Here is an 18,942-nt window from a genome sequence, read left to right as displayed (position 1 = left end):
ACGTTGATGGAGGTTTGAAGAAATGGCTGGTTCTGGGTTGGTGACTTTTTGTCGCATCGCATTTTCATTGACAGGGAAAACGCGTCTTCCCCAGAACTTGCAGCCGACAAACGTTTGAACTCGCCATCTTCCCGACTTCAAGAACTAAAGCAACAGCAGCAGTAGTAGACATGTCGCATCACCAACAGCATCAAAGCACCGTGGAGCGGTTAGATAGGCCGAGCACATATTACGAGAAGTCGAGTGTACGACCTGGCGAGAATTACTATATGACGATGGAGAACCGGAACTAACGAGTACCTGGACCGGGCCATAGAAACGGAATAGGGACGATGCTGCGAACAAAGAAGACCCGTTGAAGGATGCTACGACACTTTACGTCGGTAATCTGTAAGGTTTCTTCCGAATGTAGGTCCCAATGGACAGACTCTTACAAGACTACGACCCAGATCATTCTATACAACGGAGGAGCAGATCCACGAACTATTCTCAAAGTACGACTAGACCTCTTCTATCACATAGGGATGCACTTATGCTGACTGCATCCGTTGTAGATGTGGAGAAATTAAACGACTAGTAATGGGCTTAGACCGCTTCGCAAAGACACCCTGTGGCTTCTGTTTCGTCGAATACTATACGCACGAGGACGCGCTGGACTGTATGAAGTACATCGGTGGCACGAAACTCGACGAACGAATCGTACGAACAGATCTAGATCCTGGCTTTAAGGAAGGCAGGCAGTACGGGCGCGGCAAGAGCGGTGGGCAGGTGAGAGACGAGTACAGGGAAGACTACGATGCGGGCAGAGGTGGGTATGGGAGAAGCCTCCAAGGAGGGAAGGAAATGGGTTCAGAATACGACTAATCCCCCGACTTCCCCGGGCCCCATGGGGGTGTGTATGGTATGTGGCTCCGGTTCTCTTGGTTCAACCGAGAGCTATTCCGCAGGTTATCGAGGTTCAGTAAGATTACAAGTTTCAAAAACTGGTGGCGTGAAGGATCGACATGAGAGATCGGGGCCGGGTTCATATCTTTCGTTGCTTTCATATCGCACGATTCTCTCGATCCGATTGCATCTCGAAAAACCCACCATTTTGGTATGACAGATACCCATTTTGCTTGGCTAAAGAAACGAATGGGTGTATAACAGGCGTCAATATCCTTTTTGCTTGCTACAAGTACCTCCTTTTGCCTATTAGATAATTTGAACAATGTTTATATTCGCTAAAGCTGTTCCACAGACTAGAATGTATTAATACTCGATAGTAGATTGGTAAATAGCACAAAGCTGCCCAACCGCTTATCAAAGAGAATGGTAACAGAGATATGGCACAGTCCAATGGCACAAAGCTATGTGGAGATTACCCCCCCTTTTTTCCCGCCATCTGTCGTCCACATGTGACCGTTCTTCAATCGGCTTGGGTACCCTAAAATACGATCGATGGTCGACGGAACAGATGAAGAGATGAACGAGAGCCGGGGTGTTAAGGTGGACTTTAGGTTATCCACGACGATCCCGTGTGATCGGTTGTGGGGAAAGCACTGGTCACCCCAAGTGTACTCGGATCGCGTACTGAGAAGGATACATTGGATGTATATGATGCCTGTGCGACCACTCCTTACGTAACCTAGCTACCAGTTGGGATCTTGCCGGCAAAGGTAGCTTCCTGCGAGGAAACGTTTCACAGAGCCATAGAACCACCATTGAGAGCAAACATGCCCGCAGTAATACGAACTATTGGAGCCTTAAACTAGGTGTTCCTCTGTAAGTGGTGTATCCGCTACCTAATTCGGGGCTTCATATGATCGATGCGCTGTTCCCCCATGTGGCAAGGCGTGGAACAAGGTGGATAGAAACCGGCGTGATATGCCTAAGTTGATATTTGACACTCGCATCTTACTCGATCTGGACCTAAGCTGGTGATACAGCATTAGGGATTATTCCCGTCGAGCAAATGTCCAGCCGTTTCTTCGGGAGGACTCATTTGGCCTCCACTATACCTATATTGTCGGTACTCCAGCAGCATGTATTAACTGTCATTCCGCTCCCATATATTCGTGTAACTTTCGTAAGAAGAAACATTTGTGCATTATATCGGTTTCAAATTGTCAGATCAAATAGCAGTCTGCCAGATAAGCAGGTTATTGTGCCCAGGACGGCGAGTAAACGCGTATAATAGCACAAAGTATACGTTACCCAAGTCTAGCCGCATAGACTAGCATATACGCAGTCTTTGTCCGTCTAGTGTGGTATCACCCACGGGCTGCTTAGAGCCCCGAGTTCTCTCCACCGAGCTGAGGTGAGCTATATATTATATCTGTGGATTATATATCTATATTATATCACAAATGACAAATGTGACCGACATAAATCCGACAAAGCGAGGGCCGCACATGCATGGCACTCCGGCTGAATGGACTCCATTCCTGCCTCAATCTCAGACCCAGCCAGTGCAGGCTCGCTTCCGCAGGATACTCCTGCAACCATGCAGGTGAGGCTGATCATTGGTTGTTGGGATTGCCCATGTCTACCCGAAGAGCACTTTCGACAATGCAGAAAAGATCTGATTGTGTTTCGCTCGCCTGAGGGTGGATTGGTAATAGGTTAGAAGTATGTATGCACAATATGTATATCTCCGGACGAACCACTGAACCAGGGTCTGTTTGATTGTCTCCACGGGGTGGCTCGTATTCAATCAACTTGAGAAAGGAGCAGCGGGAACCCCTAAGTTTGGGGCTATGATATCGATGCAATTAGCGATTGCTTTAGGATGCATATGAGATTCTTGTGCATGTGGTTGGTTGTTATAAACTTATTCATTTTGAACCTACTAGTTAGTACGAGCAAGTTACTAGACCTGGGTACGAGACCACTAGATTAAGTAGACCGCTGGATACCTAAGTATACTGTGTAAGCATCTAGATAGTTAAATACTTACCTGGGATAAACAGTGTAGGATTATTGGAATGAATCTATGACAGACAGAGCTAGGAATTCCATGACGGGAGCTGGTCTCGAGGCTAGAATCTAAATTTAAGCAAGCCCGAAAGAACACACAACACACAATTGCTTATAACGCTACCTAGGTAAGCACTTTATATATGCCGCACGCTATATGTCGCGAGACTCGCGTTCACGAAGATCGATGATAGCCTGAGCTTAAAATACGCTTAAGGCCAAATCGAAACATATCTAGAATAAACTTTCAAAAGTATTACCCACACTCTACTCGTTTCTTTCAATAACCCCCTTTGAACAAAATTATACCAAGCATGGAAACAGTTGAACAACTTCTTTCCCGCCCTCTCCCAGGCATCCAGTTCACATGTGTAACTGGGGCCCCAGGAATTCCAACCCCGATTCAATCAATAAAAAATATCTTTATCACTGGAAAGACTTCATAAACGATGTTAAAAACACTCTCAAAAATGCTGACCTCACCGGGAGGCTCACGGATACGGAGCATCCAGAAGGTGAACTAATTATCGTCGGGAATGTGCATGGCCTTACGGGACGCTTTCAAGCAAATGTTGGGGCCGTATTTGGGAGGGTATTCAACGCCTCCGCTGATGAAGAATTGAAACATCTCCGTTTCCGAGATTCTCGTGTCCGGCGTACCAAGAATGCCCGATGCCGACGTCCTGGTTATGACAAACGCACCTCTCTAGACTCTTAGGGCCAGGTCTCGAGTTATAGGGCTGTTGGATACATATTGGACCTAAGAACGGATAAAGGATGCAGAGGCTTCAGATATATAAGGAATCTCGAGCATAAATACTGAATGCCTAGAAGGGCCAATTGGTACGAGAACTCTCTTTAACCCGAGCAAATACTCCTGGCTAGAACTATTATCTATTAACTCGTGGTACTATGATCGTTTAGGACGTCTAGCTCGATCCATGGCACATCGGGATCTTAGGTACGGGTTCTTTTCAACCTATATTCGTGAAACGAGCGGGCCGTGTAAGGTTCGAGATCGCGGACCCGATAAAATTCGGCAGCATCGAACCTACGGCTCGCCAATGTTTTATCTATATGGGTACGCTCGGAGCGGGCGAGGACTACAAATTTACGAAGTCCCGCCGAGGAAACCATCAAAATTGTAGGGTTCTTTTTGTCCTTCTATTTCTTTGGAGCACGGAAGCTGATCACGGGATAGTCGTTTTCTCTCTTTCTGATGGCAGTTACGGCCAGACAATTGCTACAAGGAAGACGAACTTCCACCTAGTTCTCGAAGGATCTGCAGAACGAAAATGAATGCACCGCAAGACGATGGTGATGATAACAGAGATGGTCAAAACGAGGACGACAAGGGACTGGAGCTAGACCTAGTAAATAGCCTCGAACTAAAGAGAGCACTGGGTCAAGTCCAAGTGACATTTCTGCCGTTGAGTTACAGTCAATCTCCACAGGCGGGGGTCCTCAGGAAAGGTCAACATTCAGCACCGAAGACCTCACTTTGAAGTCGGTCATCTTCGGCGAGAATATAATTTCTCAGCACTTCTTTGAAATGCGGAATAATCTAGACGAGTACTCCGAAAAACGCAGAAAGATTTTTCTAGGACTCTTCAACGGCATTGAATGTATTGCCAAATACTTTCCAGCCGATGAAGTCGAAAGGTAATGGTAAACAACTCTATTGTCGCCTTTGCGTATTCTTTAGTCTACTCATGAAAGAAACAACTATCGTCGCCTCCCTCGCTCAAGACACTTCCCCAAAATGTTGGCCTGCGGAGATGTAATACCGTCCAGGAAATATCAGGACGGTTACATCATTATTCTCAGCAAGGAGAAAGGAATCTTATTAGATTACCAAATGATAGAGAAGATATCGCAAGAAGAAAGGATTCTCATTCGCCAAAAAGTAATATTAGCTGTCACAATTTTACGCCATGGAACATTCTGTAGGATAAAGGCAGCGGAAAGTTAGTGATGCTCGATCTCGAGATTATGTGGAAGGAAGATAAGGATCAACCTGCGGACGAGTGGGAAGCAACCATGGTACTAGGGTCTAAGTGGTTCCCAGAAAACTCTTAAGCAGACGAAATATCGGAAATCTGTATGTACATTGGTAGTTAGTAATATGGATATGGGATTTGTCTCGTCGCCAGACTCCTCTACTGGAATATGGTACAATTACCAAACTGCTCCGGAGTTTGTCTTGTAACCCATCTAGAGCTTTAATCCCTGGAGCGCTCGAGTTTCGCTAGCTGTCATGATCTACAGACAGAATGTACTTGCGAAATTATTTTTCCAGGTTCAAATTCAAAACTCGACAGTTTAATTTCTCCCTGAACATGTGGAATTAGCTAAATGCAAGCAGACAGCTCCACATAAAAAATGTCTTGCCATGTATAAAACAAGCTGAGATTTTTCATAACGAAAGTGTTAAAGCCGAAACTAGGTTCCACGTGCTGCATGGGAGAGAGCTGCCGTGATCAAACCAGGTGGTCCGATCCCATCGTTTGACACAATAGTGCTTCAACTAGAATCTTCAGGTCGGCCTCTTTTAAGCAGGTAGCGATTAACTACACCGGAAACCCCCCTACCTACCTAGGTAAATTCGATAAACCTATTTTCAGAACCGAATATACCATAGATGGCCTGTACTCATCAGGTCGTCTGCTCGAGGATGACAGGAAACTGCAGATTCCCTGTTGCCTGAATTTTAGTTGGTTTCGGCCAGGATGTCACTGGTTTGGCAGGTTTGTGTCATGACAGCAAGGGCTGGCTAAGCGAATCCAGCCCCAGTCGCTCAATTAGTCCCGGCAAATTGGTTGAACCTTCGGAATGGCAGCATTATTTGTGCAACTCCGGGAAGGCCGCCCGGGGGACTAGCTACTCGCAGGTTAAGTTGAACAGAGCAAACCGACATGGATATCGACGTTCCCGAGGAGCCTCGACACACCCAACCGGGAAACCCTGACCGATGCATCGACATGGGAATCCTTTCTCAGATGCTGCTTGCTTAGCTGTCCGGAATGCTTGGTACCATAGAAGAACCTTGGGATGGCCATGTCGGTGCGACATCAAGCAAGAGAACCAGCATATCTGGTCAAGCAACCACTTGTAATAACTGTAACCGACGTCGATGTGTCGATTCCTTGCTGAATAGACGAAAGGAATTGATGAAAGCTCCACATTCTATAGACGCACACCACGCACAACAGCAAATTAAAGCCGTTAATAAAAATAGTAGCCTTCATGACCCTGGTCCGTAGTTAGTGTGTCTGTCAACCGTTTGCCGAATGATATGTCGGTCTCGACCTTTTGTCGTATTAATTTGCCATCGCTTCGGCGAGCTTAATGTTAGGTGATGTCCATCCATACCTTTTTGGGCCCCGTGTGCTTAAGAAAAATTATTGGATAGGGTTGTTGTTTTGCAAGCATTCCCGTGGATGATGAAACCGATCTGGCATCGGAATGAGGACGGCCATTTTACTCTTTGACAGGAAGCAAGCGAAAATCGATCGGGCTCGAGCGCACACAATTAATTGACAGCGAGCATTGGCATGGACGCCATGGGCTTTCTGTAGGCGAGACGCTGCTAAGAATAATCAGCAGACAACGGCCGCTAAGGCGCTATGACACGACCCCATAATGCCCTTTTCATCTCCTCGGCCAATGTTTCCGTTCGTTTGGGTCTCGATTGAACCTTCCGGAATGCTCCATGATGGGAAACCTGTTGGAGAAACTGTGTTGCTCCGCCCCGACAGTTACCCTTTTATTAGTCTCGAAACCTGTCAGAGAAGGTTCTCAAGGAGAGTCAAGAAGCTGGGAAGCTAGAAATCAAAGTGTTCTGCCACGGGTGGGCGGCTTTATCGTGGAGCCAGTAATATTAGATAATGCCAGGATCCGAAGATGTCTCTGGTAAAAGGTACATACATAATTCGTGTACGGTGCTGAGGACAAGGCAAAAAAAACCCCCTGAGTAACAACTTTTTTTGCTTCGGGGTATACAAGGAAAAACAGAGAAAATTATGACTTGAGAGGGAGGTTCATTATATTTCGAGGGAATAATTGGGTAACAATGGTCAGTCATGTAGACGGAAAGAAAGAAAAAGAAAATACAAAAATAAAAAAATAAAAAATATACAACCAAATAAATCGAAGATAGCTCCGGTGAAAAGGGATACATTTACATCGCCACCTGCTCCAAAAAAGATACCTGAATAAACGCCGAAATAATGCCCATGAAGTAACGATATATCCGTAACAAGAAAACCCTTTCTTTTGTTTTGAGGCTAAGAACAGCATACAATATCATAATGATAATATCAAAGGAAAAATGGAAAAATGGAAAAGAAAAAAACTCCGAGGTGTTTTAGGGAGCCCCGCTTACGCTGGGGCGGATATCTGTGGGTCTTAGATATGCCAAATGCCCTTTTGCATCCATGTCGCTGCGTGCCGAATTGTTTGGAGGGTTGTAAGCAGGCAGCCTTCGTCGCCGGGCGTTGATAAACCAATTGCTGATCTATATCAAACACAGTTAGCGCAAAGTCTTCAAGTTAATGTTTCGTAGAAATAATTACCTGGTTCATCGTAAGCCCGGTCTGGTTCACGAGTTCTAGCTTTTGGTCCTCAGTAGGGTAAGGGTGATGAAGATGAGCGTGTAACCAGTTTCGTAGAAGGTCTGTAACCTGCTTTGGAAGATTTCCTCTTCGTCGCTTGCTACCGCCTCTGAGTTGATCATATGGATCTGAGTGTTCCATCTGAGACGGATGGGGCAGCTGACTGCTAGAGAACGGCGACCTATCTTGTGAAGGAGCCGTCATTCTAGAGCTAGGATACATCGAACCTGGGTATGGGAGGGAGTGGTTGGGAGATGTCGGACTGAGTTTATGTTGCAAAATGTTGTGGTTTTGGTGAGTGCCATGAAGAACTTCGTTCAAAGAACCGGATTGGTACTGTCTATCCTTCTCGAAAGGTGATGTGAAAATTGGGACTTGTTCGGACATATAAGGAGTTCCAAATGGCGGTCGGCCGGAAGAAGCTGGAGTGATTGGGAGGTCGTAAGTAGTAGCTCGTGGGCTAACCATAGAGAAATGCCTTTGTCCAGCCATCGACGATTGGTGAAGTTGTGGGAAGGATGGAAGAACGCTTGCGCTCAAGCTTCTTTCATTCATTTGGAAGGATCCCGAAACAGAAGCAGCCCGACTATGAGTAGGTGGAACATGCTTTCGTTGTTCACGAAGTTCATCACGTTGGGCCTCGGTCTGTGGATAAGGAACTCCAATCGATGTTCGGATAGATAATCTCCTTCTCTTTGGGGATTGAAGAGTTCCAAGGTTAACCTCTGCATTCGGTATTGTCCTTCCTGGAGACACCGGGCTTCCAAAGGGATGAGGCGGAAGGGCTGTCGGCGAGATTATACTCGTCAACCCACGAGGCTTGCTCATAGATTTCCGCGAAGGAGTATGAGATCGAAACTCAGGAATAGCCTGAGAACAATGTTAGAATACTGTTGTCCGGCCTAATTAATTTTGAAGCTTGGTTCTTACCTCCATCAACGATGGTAGAGTAATGCTTGCTCTCACGGGAGTAGGCAAGGTACTCATAGAAGAAATCTCCACAGGACTAGTTTCATTTCCGGGATCCTGTTCCTCCATCTGTGGAGAAGAATGAACAGATGGGGGAGGAGTTAGTGTGAGAGGACGGGTAGAAATCTTTAGATTTCCCAGACTGTAGAGCTCCCGCTCACTTCGTGGGGTATCTGAACAACTGCGTTAGCTTTACATCCCGAATGTAGAACACCATGGTGATATTGTAACTGTGATCGATGAATACAAGTGAAAGCTAAGAGGAAGGATAACAGCTGGGCGTTTTCGAGTTCGGGGAAATGGCGGCTGCAAGATAGTTCGGGACAATCCCCGCATCCTAAGCCAAGCTGATACAAGCCAGGTCGAGCTGTAAAACTCGAAGGTCGGTTGCGAAAACTATCTCTTTTCTCATGGGGGGTTGGATCAAACAAAGACGACGAAGGATTGTTTATTCCTTACCTGGTTCTACTTTGATACCTTCGTTACTGTACTCTGGTGTTCGTAGCCTACCAGACCAGCCGTAATGGAAATCTGAAGGCTGCACTGTAGAAAGCGCACAACGCTCCGAGGTGCTGCCGTGGGAATCCAGCTTGTCGACTTGAACGAGGAACCCAGTGAGAGAGTGATGTGAACAAAAGGAAAGGATTCAGAGTGCCCGTGAGGAGAACCTAGGACGACCCAGAAGGAATAAATGGACAGGAATCTTTTGGGTACACAAATGACTGTCCTGACAGAGCTCAAAAAAATAGATCACTGGTATTCAGGATTGCTTTCCCGTCTGTGGAGGGGAGTGGGTGGGCTACAGCAGGTCGGAGAATTGAGGGAAGTTTTGTGCTTGGGCTTCGGGCCGTGAGGGTACCCGTTACTTGAAATGATACTGCGAAATGACTCGCAGTTTTCCAAGAAGCAGGTGGATGGATTGTTTTGGAGTTAGAGGTTTCCGTTATGCGGGGCCCCTTCTTATTCTTCTTTTTACTCTTCTTCTTATTCTTCTACCCTTCTCTTATTTTTCTCTCTATCTGAGTCTTCTTCTTTTTGGTATTCGGAGCAGACTAAAACGTGGACGTAATGTGATATTCCGCAACTTGGGCCTCCTAGCTACCAACGCACAGTGACGAGAAAGGTAATGGGAAATTTGTGCAGCAGGTATTAGCCTAAAGATGAGTCGAAACGTTCGAAGGATGAGGATGATATTCGAGTTAAAGGCTGGTAGAATAAATAGAAATGTAGTTCTCATAGGCTACTGGCAGTGTAGATATATAAGATTTTGGGTGTGATAGATCCGTATAGTTGGGTCAGACGGTTGAGGCGCATCTCAATTCGACTAATATAAAAAAAGGTGGACAACGAGGCCGTTTTAAGTAGGATTGTGTGGGATTTTAAGCATGTCAGAGGTGAAGAGCATTTTTAGCAAAAGTAGCGGGAAGGAGCGAGGGGACTGTGAACTGGGCCTCGGAAAATAAGAAACGCTTCCTACATATGTTTTATTATTCCTTGGGCCCTTTTTTTTTTTTGGTCGAAGGGGTCTAAGATAGAAGCGTGTATGAGGAAGTGAACCATGTCAGGACGAAAGGTAGGGAAAGGGAAGGGAAGGGAAGTGGGAGGTAGGGGGTCAGTGACAACCAGAGCTAAAGCAGGGCAGGCGGCCTAGGGTGGTGGGTAGTGAGGGAACAACGGGGAGCCGATTTGGTCTAGCTGGCTCGCACTATTGATTGGGAAAAGGTGGAACTAACCACTAAGACTAGCATGGTCGGTTCCCCACTAGGTCGCCAGAGCCCAGCCAGAGCCAGGGAAGGGAAAAAAAAAAAAAAAAAAGCCAACTTTGGATTTTGCATTTTGGGGGCCTGCTCAAAGGAACTTGGAGAAAATAACTAAATTAAAAAGAAGAAAAGAAACAGTGCGAAGAAAAATAAAATAAAACATCGCGACGCACAAGAACAGGCCCAGGCGAGAAAAAAAAAAAAAAAAAAAAAAGAGTCGTAGTAGAAGAGGACAAGTCAAGCTCTCGGGTTTTTTTGTAACATCAAGCGGCAAAGAAGAAAAACTATCATGGGCATAGCTTAAGTATCACTATTTCAAGCTCGTTGCCTATGATCATATGTTATGCTATCAATTGACATGGCTGGGCAGCTGATTACTGCTTCACACTGTTCCAAAATAATAATTAAGAAGAAAAAAAAAAAAGTGACAGTGTGCAGTCGGCCAACGGCTGGTTGTGTTCATCGTTTCCTCATTCGCAGCCATCTTAAACCAGATCTTTCCCTCTTCCCTTCCCTGCACGGCAATACCATCTCCAGATTTGCCCTAAAACTCACGTCATGGCCTCTCGCGATTGGTGTTAATCTGAGCCATATAAATCGTAATATAAAGCACTGGATGAATGAGCAAGTGGAGTATCCTATCCCATCGATAGGCTGCCAGAACGAAGGAGTTAAGAAGCAAAATAACATGCCGGAATCAATAATTATTAATTACGAGATCCTAAGAAGTGTTGGTGAGGCTTCGAGCTCTTGCAGTGGTGCAGGTACAATAGATGAAACCCGATACTTTGCGCAAATTAGTCTGGTAGGAGGAGATTCAACTGTGATATCTTCGTGCATTCTAACATTTAACGGCGTGAGAAAGATAGACAGACGTGCAGCATACCAATGAAAAAGGGAGCACAAGAATGAGCAAAAATATCTCCAACTAAAAAGTCATTCGTTCTTTCACGGACAATACAAAATGCAACAGCGAGACAAAGGAATGGCAAAAAGGAACCATTAGCTAAGGACCCATTAGGTATTGTCTACCTTCCTCCCAGTTCCTTATTGTTTATCGTCTGTGTTCCACTGCTCAATTATCAATCGTTGTAAAAATATGTACTATAGCTTCCACTCCACAAGCAGCTTCGACAAAGACCTAGCCATGTTCCTTAATTTCATATCGAAGAAGCCTGGTAAGTCTTTCGAGATTAGATGATGTTAAACCCGGTCGCCTGTCGCTCAGCCTAGAGAAAGCATGGCTACCTCAAAGTCAAGGCAAGCTCGTCTTAGGAAAGGTTCATGGTGATCTACGAAAAAAAAAAAAAAAACCAGGTGCCTCAGTGAGCAAGCATCGCATAGTGTGCCGCCCAGCTCTGGCGGGGAGCATCAATTTTACCTGCAGATTAGGGACTCTTGTTTTCTTCTTCGTCTCGTTAGCAAGGGACGGTGTTGCAGAAAACTCCACGGTTGGGCGGGTCCCTGTTAGATCCAGGGAGGGCTACCGAGCCGCCGAAAAACACTGGACACTGCGTGGCCCTGGGCTTGTTTGGGTAAAGGCCATGTGAACCTGCTGTGGTTTTGATTCTTGTTAGACACCGACATTGGCTCGTATAATCGAAGTTATATCTGTTAGGCAAGAAAAACCAATGATAAAAAACACCTAAATCGACTATGCAATATTAATCGGTCAATTTGTTGCCTGTTGGCTTTAGCGATTATGCGAAAGGAAAATCTCCCTAAAAGCCCCGATGGAACCGAATTCCAACAATTTTGGGCAGCCGGGGTTTGAGCTGAGCAAGTTCATGCATGCAGCACAGCTTAATTCTAGCTTGACCTGTTGGACAAACACAAGATGGAATCTTATCCTCAAATCGCGATTCTAATCAGGCGGTTATCCTTGTCCGATATGCACAAAATGTGTACACACGTACGCTGCATACATGTAGTGCACTGTAGCTTTCATGTAAGTTTTGAAGTTTGTTATATCATTGAATATTAGTTAGTTAGGCTATCGGCTGCCACCTAGGAACTACTTACCAATACCATTCGTTAGTTCGAACGTTCTTGATATCGGATCATGCACTGCGGAATCGCTCTGCCGCTCTAGAACGTGCTACTAATCTAATCCGAGGCAGGGTCTCAGCTACAACGTCCACAATCCGAGGAAAATAGGGGCACGGAAGCTAGAGCGTTGCACTTTGCGAACAGGCGTTCAAACATTTGGTGATGCAAATCTCTCTATTCTGGTGCAATGGTCGACGATAGCTCGAGTGGTTTCGGAAAGGCGTGCTGGGCGTTGGTTAGGTTTGAGGCTGCAAATGGAAGGGTGTGGTGTATTAATGAGACCCTGTCAAGGCTGCGACTAGTCACCCAACCTTGATACTATCGCCAAATTTACAATTAAGGTTCTTATTTCTCAACCTCCACTTTATCGCCTGCTCTATCCATAGACGCCCTGGCTCGGGATCTATAAGAGATAGGTGCTATTGACAAACTCAGACACCTTCGTCATAACTGTCCAGGGCTGCGCGAGTGCGGCAGTCATCCTATTCGCAGAAAGGTCTTAGCTCGAAGACCAGCCCCATGTCCAGATCGGGAGTTGCATTCAAAGTCGCGGTCTGGGCCGTTCTTTTGAAGCTTGTCATCAGGGAACAGAGATCCGATCGAATAACAGGTATTCTGAACTACCGAATGCCCCTTTTCATTACATCAGAGCGTTATATCTGGATCGTGATATAGCGATGGGACCGATGGATGATAGACATACAAGCAACCGTACGTCCGATGTAGACGGCTATGAGTACCACCGCTAACCACAACCATGCCTATAGCAGGCAATCTGATCGACCCCAATCAATAGGTACCAAGATTCCATAGCTCTCGCTTATCCAACGACAGGAGCGATATTAGAAAGACATTATCAGGTGGGCGTACGGCTCGAGTCGGCCATACAAACACTCACAACTGAAACACAAATTTTCGTTCAACAAGGACGATTTGATATAAGAGAAACATCTCTCAGCCCGTCGGTGTTAACATGTTATATGGCAACATGTTGAGAGGATGCGGTTGGTGGCAGTGACCACGGCAAGCTGCCAGGACGTTATCCTTTATCAAATCGCAATTTGATAACTGCCGCCAAGTTGCAATCTTGACAGGAGTACCCGAACCGTCCTTCGCTTCCATCACCAACGTTTATATTACGGAGAATGTGGCCGGTTTCGCTGTGACGAACCACATCTTACGAACAAGATGCTGGCCCCTTTCGTCCAGGGACTACTGGATCTGGCAGCACACAAGGAGGCCGAAGAGGTAATACCTCTGTTAATCTGACCTAATTCAGTCCATTCGAAGGCCAGAGCCGACCAAGGCAGGTATCGCGATCTACAATCTGTCGGAACAAGGAGGTCTTTTTAAGCGACACGCAGAATTCGTAAAATGGTGAAAAGGCCTTGCTGAATATCTCCTGCATGTTTTATGATAGCTTAATCTGCTGTTGTCGCTGTCAAGTTAACCTTTATTATGTCCACACTTTAATTCTCGACTCCAAAAGAACCTTTGCTCCTGCAGAGTTTTGCAAGGGCGAATGATATGTGAAGCCGGGCTCCACTCTTGCACCCTCTCCACAGAGACAAATCACAGTGCTAGGATAAAGCTCTAGGCTGATTATCTGGCAAATTGAGATCATCGAGGTCACATTTACTGGATTCAGTTGGAAGCCTCATAAGCTCACAGCTTGGCATCAACCAGTTTTCCCGCTTCTCGTCAACGCAAGGGGCCTACATTACATACAACCAGGTTGCGGGATGAAGTCATTACGTTTTTGAGACTCGTACTCGCTAAACGGCATTCCTCAACCTTTCATATTTTCTTCCCCGAGAGAGGTCAGCCGACGTCTGTTACCGCTCCGGACGTCACAACGCCCGATTACTTGAAATCGACTGTCAATGATGGTGCAATAGCAAGGCTCCACGAATTCTAATTCGACCTTTTCCCTTCTTTGCTAGTTGCCCAATTACAACAATTCTCGAGGCTATAATACCTCCGTCTTCTCAGGCTCATTCCCACCTTTGTGCAAGACTTTCCTTTACATACATACATGCCACTCCTGCACACTTAATACTTATAGGCAGCTAGTGGATGGCCTTATCGCCCGATAAAAGAATCTAGAACCTCAATATCAACCCCATGATATTAAGGTGTTTGCAGATGTAGGCCCGATCGACAACATGGCTTCCTAATTTACAGATGGCGTCCATATCGTATACGCAAAGGGGCAAACATAAACCTTTGCTAAAATCGATCTCCTCTCGCAAATCTGCTGAATTGTATAGATCTCATTGATGGCATAACGCTAGTGAGATCGCGATTGTATCCTCTACACCAAATACGTCCAGATGGCTGCTTCGGGGCTTGCAAAACTTATTCTGGATCGGAGTCGATGGACTTCTCCGGTTAGTCCCAGCCCTGCGTAGTCGGCTCACGGCTGACAGTACGTGGAACGGCGGTCGTTTTACTTCCTTGCTTTGACAGTCCGTTCTATGTTCTACGGAAGGGACGGTTCAGCTCGAACGAACGAAAGAAACTCTTACACAGGCGGGGAACCTGGGGAACCTTTCCATTCCGGCTGACCTGAATCCGCCTTCAGGGAATAAATAAAACCCCATAGTAAAGCATTGTCTTTTTATATCCCGTATACGTACTCGAGCATATAGGCAAATGTGGTCTGCATAAGCGAAACGTCAAGCCGATATGCCAAAAGGGACATATCCGGTTTCCTTGATCACCGAAAATGCAAGCGCCCGATTTAATCAAAGATGTTGCTTGAAGTTGGCGAGTGTTGTATGCTCGGATGCCTCGTGCAAAACGTGAGCACTCCCGCTGACACAAACCGTCGCTGCCACAGGGCAACCTGTTGGTGTTATTTGCTAGCTTCACAGTCCAGGCACAGCTTCCCCCATTTCTGGTAAACGAAGCCAATAAACCTTAAAAGTCGAACCTTGCGTAGCTAGCCCTCCAGGACGCAACCTCTCCGTTCTTTAGATCGGTTTCTGGCGTCGGCTCTCCTTCATCAGAAAGGGTTCAAGGTTAGCGGGGGGGACGAACTTGCAGATCCGTGATTGGAAGGGGGAGCCTCCGGTTGCAATTCCTTCACTCGATTCTTGTTTCTTGTGCATGCAGACTAGCCTATCATGACAGCACAGAATTGGCACACGCTTTGGCACGGAAAGACCTCTATCACCCTGGTCGATGTCCCCTTCAACTGTCACACAAATTTCTTTCGATCCCTTCCGGCGAAAAGGCTCAGCTTTGCTCTACGATTCATATCGATTAAAAATCGAGACCGAAAGATCTGTATTTCGAGATCCCATCCTGCACCCTCGCTTACGGGTCGCAATTACTGGTCAGCAGTTTGCCTCGCCCTGCTCCCGAACATAAAACCCAAGTTCATGTTTCAAACTGATATGGATGGCCGGGGCCGGGTTAATATCTCCACACCATTAGCACTATTCTTACTATTGCAATATTAAGAACTGACAGCTATAGCAGATTCCCGATTGCCTATTTGAGGTGACAGGGCATTTAAAGGAATTCCAAATTCAGTCGCAGCCCTTGCAATGTGACGATTTGCCACTAACAATCCCAACCGAGGGGTCGTTTGCAGCACCGGGCAACGGAGGGCAGGTGCTTGAAAGCTTAAAGGCATGATGGTCCTAAAACGGACACCCCAAACACTTCGTAACGATCCTTCGCCGGTCGGATCAGAAGATAGGCTTAGATCAGCCTTCGACCCTACCGAATTTGAAGTATTCGAGACGAATTATCCATCGGCGCGCGGAACCACATCTTTTCACTAGGCTGATTGGCCATATCGATGCCTGATGTGCATTTGATAGGTGTCAAAGTTTGGACCCACAATAATGTATCCGAGCGAATTTTCTTGAGTAACCACCCCAGGACGGTTTGACGAGGGTCGATTGGTACAAAATTAATTGGCGCTTCTTAGTGCGCATGAGGCATATTGAATTTGGCTGAACGGTTCCCTAAAGGCTCAAGCCGCTGAACGCCGCAAGTAGGCCCGCGCTGATGGATAAGGGCTAACCGGAACATACCGCTAAAAGATATAGCAGCAGCAAAGCTGAGGGTTGGCATGCCGAGTTTAGCCTGTGCCTTCATCTTAAAATGATGCTGCATTCGAAATTGATCATCGCGAGACCCTTGATATGCATATGTGAAGTCCTTAAAATACATAGTAAGTACATCGACAGATGTATATACGTATACTTGTTAATTCGCTTACTCGGACTCAGTTACTAACACCACCGGGACGTTAGAACCCTTTTTTTGACCACAATCTCTTGATAGAAGCCAAATTAGGCTATCTGCTGATACCATCATTGCTTTTCACGCCTTGGAAAAAAAAAAAAAAAAAAAAAAAACCGTTAACCGGGTCGACTCCACCTATGTAGATGAATGAAACCTTGTCGGCTGTGAAAGTGCATGCGCACACGCACGCGGCATTGAGGGTGGGCGCCATGGTCTCATGCCCTTTGAACCATGTTCTCCATGTTTCTCATTCTCTTTTCTCGGACTTCCGACTAGACACCAACAGGGAATATAATGAAATTAACAAACATTAATATAGATTAGCAACGAGACCCATATTTGGCTCCATCTACTAATTGTTAGCCCATCGACGTCCGCAAATGGATCTAACAATCTAATATCATCTATTAAGAGCAAATAATGAGGCGTTGTTGTTAATCGAAAATACAAAGCGTGCCGGCACGGTGCATCCCATGCATATTAGTCCACGTGAAATCTGAGGCATCAATGGGTCCATCCGCAATCTATTGAATTTTTCAGCGTTTCATCCGCTTTTAATAGGCCTAATTAAAAACCCAAGGCCGTGACTCGCGTAATTCCCCAGGCATGGTGATGTCAGCATTGGTGCTCAAGACAAAACGTAAAAAAATGGCAGGGTTAGGTGTGATATTTTTCCATCCGGCAGAACAAGGCAACCCCGCGCCCTATCACCGAATTTGGGGTCTGACAGCTTCCTTACTTTGAGTTCGAGCTTCGCAACCCTTCGCTAATGGACAAAGAAAGTGCGACGCCTTCACGAACGCCTGCAAAATATCACTCAAAGCTCGTTGGCCCAACTGCAACGTTTGGCTGTGGCGGTTACGCCATGTTTCTCTTTTCACCTCACGAACACGATATTCTGACAGCTCGATCCTTGAAGAAGAGGATGGATCTCGCACAAAGGAACACGAATGTCTCCACTGCCATCGTTTGACCGGGACTGTGTTGAAGAGGGGAACCGCAGAATATGCAACGGCCTGCTTCTTTGGCGTTTTACTCTCCGGTTACAGCTGGAAGGGATTTCGTACGGTTAGCCTCTTATCATCAGATTCCCAGGGCAAGAGAGTAGAGAACACAGGCAGATCTCGTATCAAAACTTTTGCTTATCCTATTCCTATTTCGAATCCGTCAGTATATTTTATGTTTCCTGCATATTCTGCTCTCGACATGCAGTAGACCTCCGTTATGCAAAGAAGGTTTTTGAAGTCGCAATCACCAGAAAAAGGTAGCACATGGGCACTTCAAGACCTGGCCGCTTTTCTAGACCCTGGCGGTCAACCCTTTCGGGACCCCTAGACTTTCACAGTCCCTGGGCGTTTTTGCGATCTTCAAAACACCCAAAGCCTAGTTTGAAATGTGTGATATCTTCACCGACATCGTACAGCATACAGATGCCGTAAGTCTTCTCATAATTTCGTATATTCCTCGCTTTGATACCATCTTAGCATACTTTCTTTCTTTCTCCATCCAATTGCCTTTTTAGAGCTACTTGGATTACACCCGACTTACCCAATTTTTCTCTAGAGTTGCCGGCTTGGGTAAGCATAGGTGTCACAATGCCCGAAAGGAACTAGTCGTGTATATTAGATTTCTTCTTTCGATTATACTATCTAATATCGATCGAGGACTGGTGAATATTAACATCTATTAAGATAAACGTAAACAGCTGCCAATGTCAGTATTAGGATAGTTATTACGAATTATACTCACATGCTCACTAAAAGAAAAAAAATCCTTTTACTTTTTGACAAGTGGGGGGCGGCACACAATCGTAGTCAGCGGGCTCACAGATGCCGCTCAAGAGACCCAAAACGGTAAGGAATCATATATTTAAAAAATAAAAAATATAAAAAAAAGTCTCCATCTCGGATCGGCCTTCTTACCTTACAAAAATGTTTCGCGAATTCGGAGTATTTTACTTGAAATCGCCTGAAGTTTAGTGTTTTGATTCGCCTCCCCTCCATGTTTGCATAGACGACAACCGACCAATTCCGTTAAAACTAGACGAGTTAAAAAAAGGAAAAACGTAGTATCAGATCGTTAGTCTCGAATTAACCATGGGGAGAAAGAAAATTATGTCCCCGATCCCTCTAAAAACAGATGTCTATCGCTCCATGCCGGAAAATTTCCCCCTTTGCCGCATCAAAACGTGCCAGATGCTGCAAGTCAAAGTTTTTCGGCTGGTATAACGGCCCACTATCGAAGCTAAAGGACCCTGAAGGCCAATTATTATCCACCCACACTAGGTACTTTTAACCAATTGCTTCTATAGATGCCTCACAAAATTATAT

General features: G+C 45.8%; 2 protein-coding genes across 2 annotated transcripts; one reads left to right on the top strand and one right to left on the bottom strand.

Annotated features, from left to right (window-relative positions):
• Nucleotides 1–170: 170 nt before the first annotated feature.
• Nucleotides 171–864, top strand: DFL_004091 (uncharacterized protein; the record flags this gene model as incomplete). The annotated part of the gene is made up of 4 exons (XM_067633128.1): nucleotides 171–245; nucleotides 317–390; nucleotides 450–494; nucleotides 555–864. The coding sequence occupies 4 exons, from the start codon at nucleotides 171–173 to the stop codon at nucleotides 862–864; spliced, it is 504 nt and encodes a 167-aa protein (XP_067491328.1).
• A 6,460-nt stretch (nucleotides 865–7,324) lies between these two features.
• On the bottom strand, nucleotides 7,325–8,609 carry DFL_004090 (uncharacterized protein; the record flags this gene model as incomplete). The annotated part of the gene is made up of 3 exons (XM_067633127.1): nucleotides 7,325–7,474; nucleotides 7,533–8,441; nucleotides 8,502–8,609. 3 exons carry the CDS (start codon nucleotides 8,607–8,609, stop codon nucleotides 7,325–7,327), a joined length of 1,167 nt encoding a protein of 388 aa, XP_067491327.1.
• Nucleotides 8,610–18,942: the final 10,333 nt, after the last annotated feature.

This window comes from Arthrobotrys flagrans (genome assembly GCF_004000055.1).
Source record: "Arthrobotrys flagrans strain CBS H-5679 chromosome Unknown unitig_0, whole genome shotgun sequence".
Lineage (NCBI taxonomy): Eukaryota > Fungi > Ascomycota > Orbiliomycetes > Orbiliales > Orbiliaceae > Arthrobotrys > Arthrobotrys flagrans.
The sequence above is the reverse complement of the archived record's forward strand: the minus strand, read 5'-3'. Positions and strand labels throughout refer to the sequence as shown.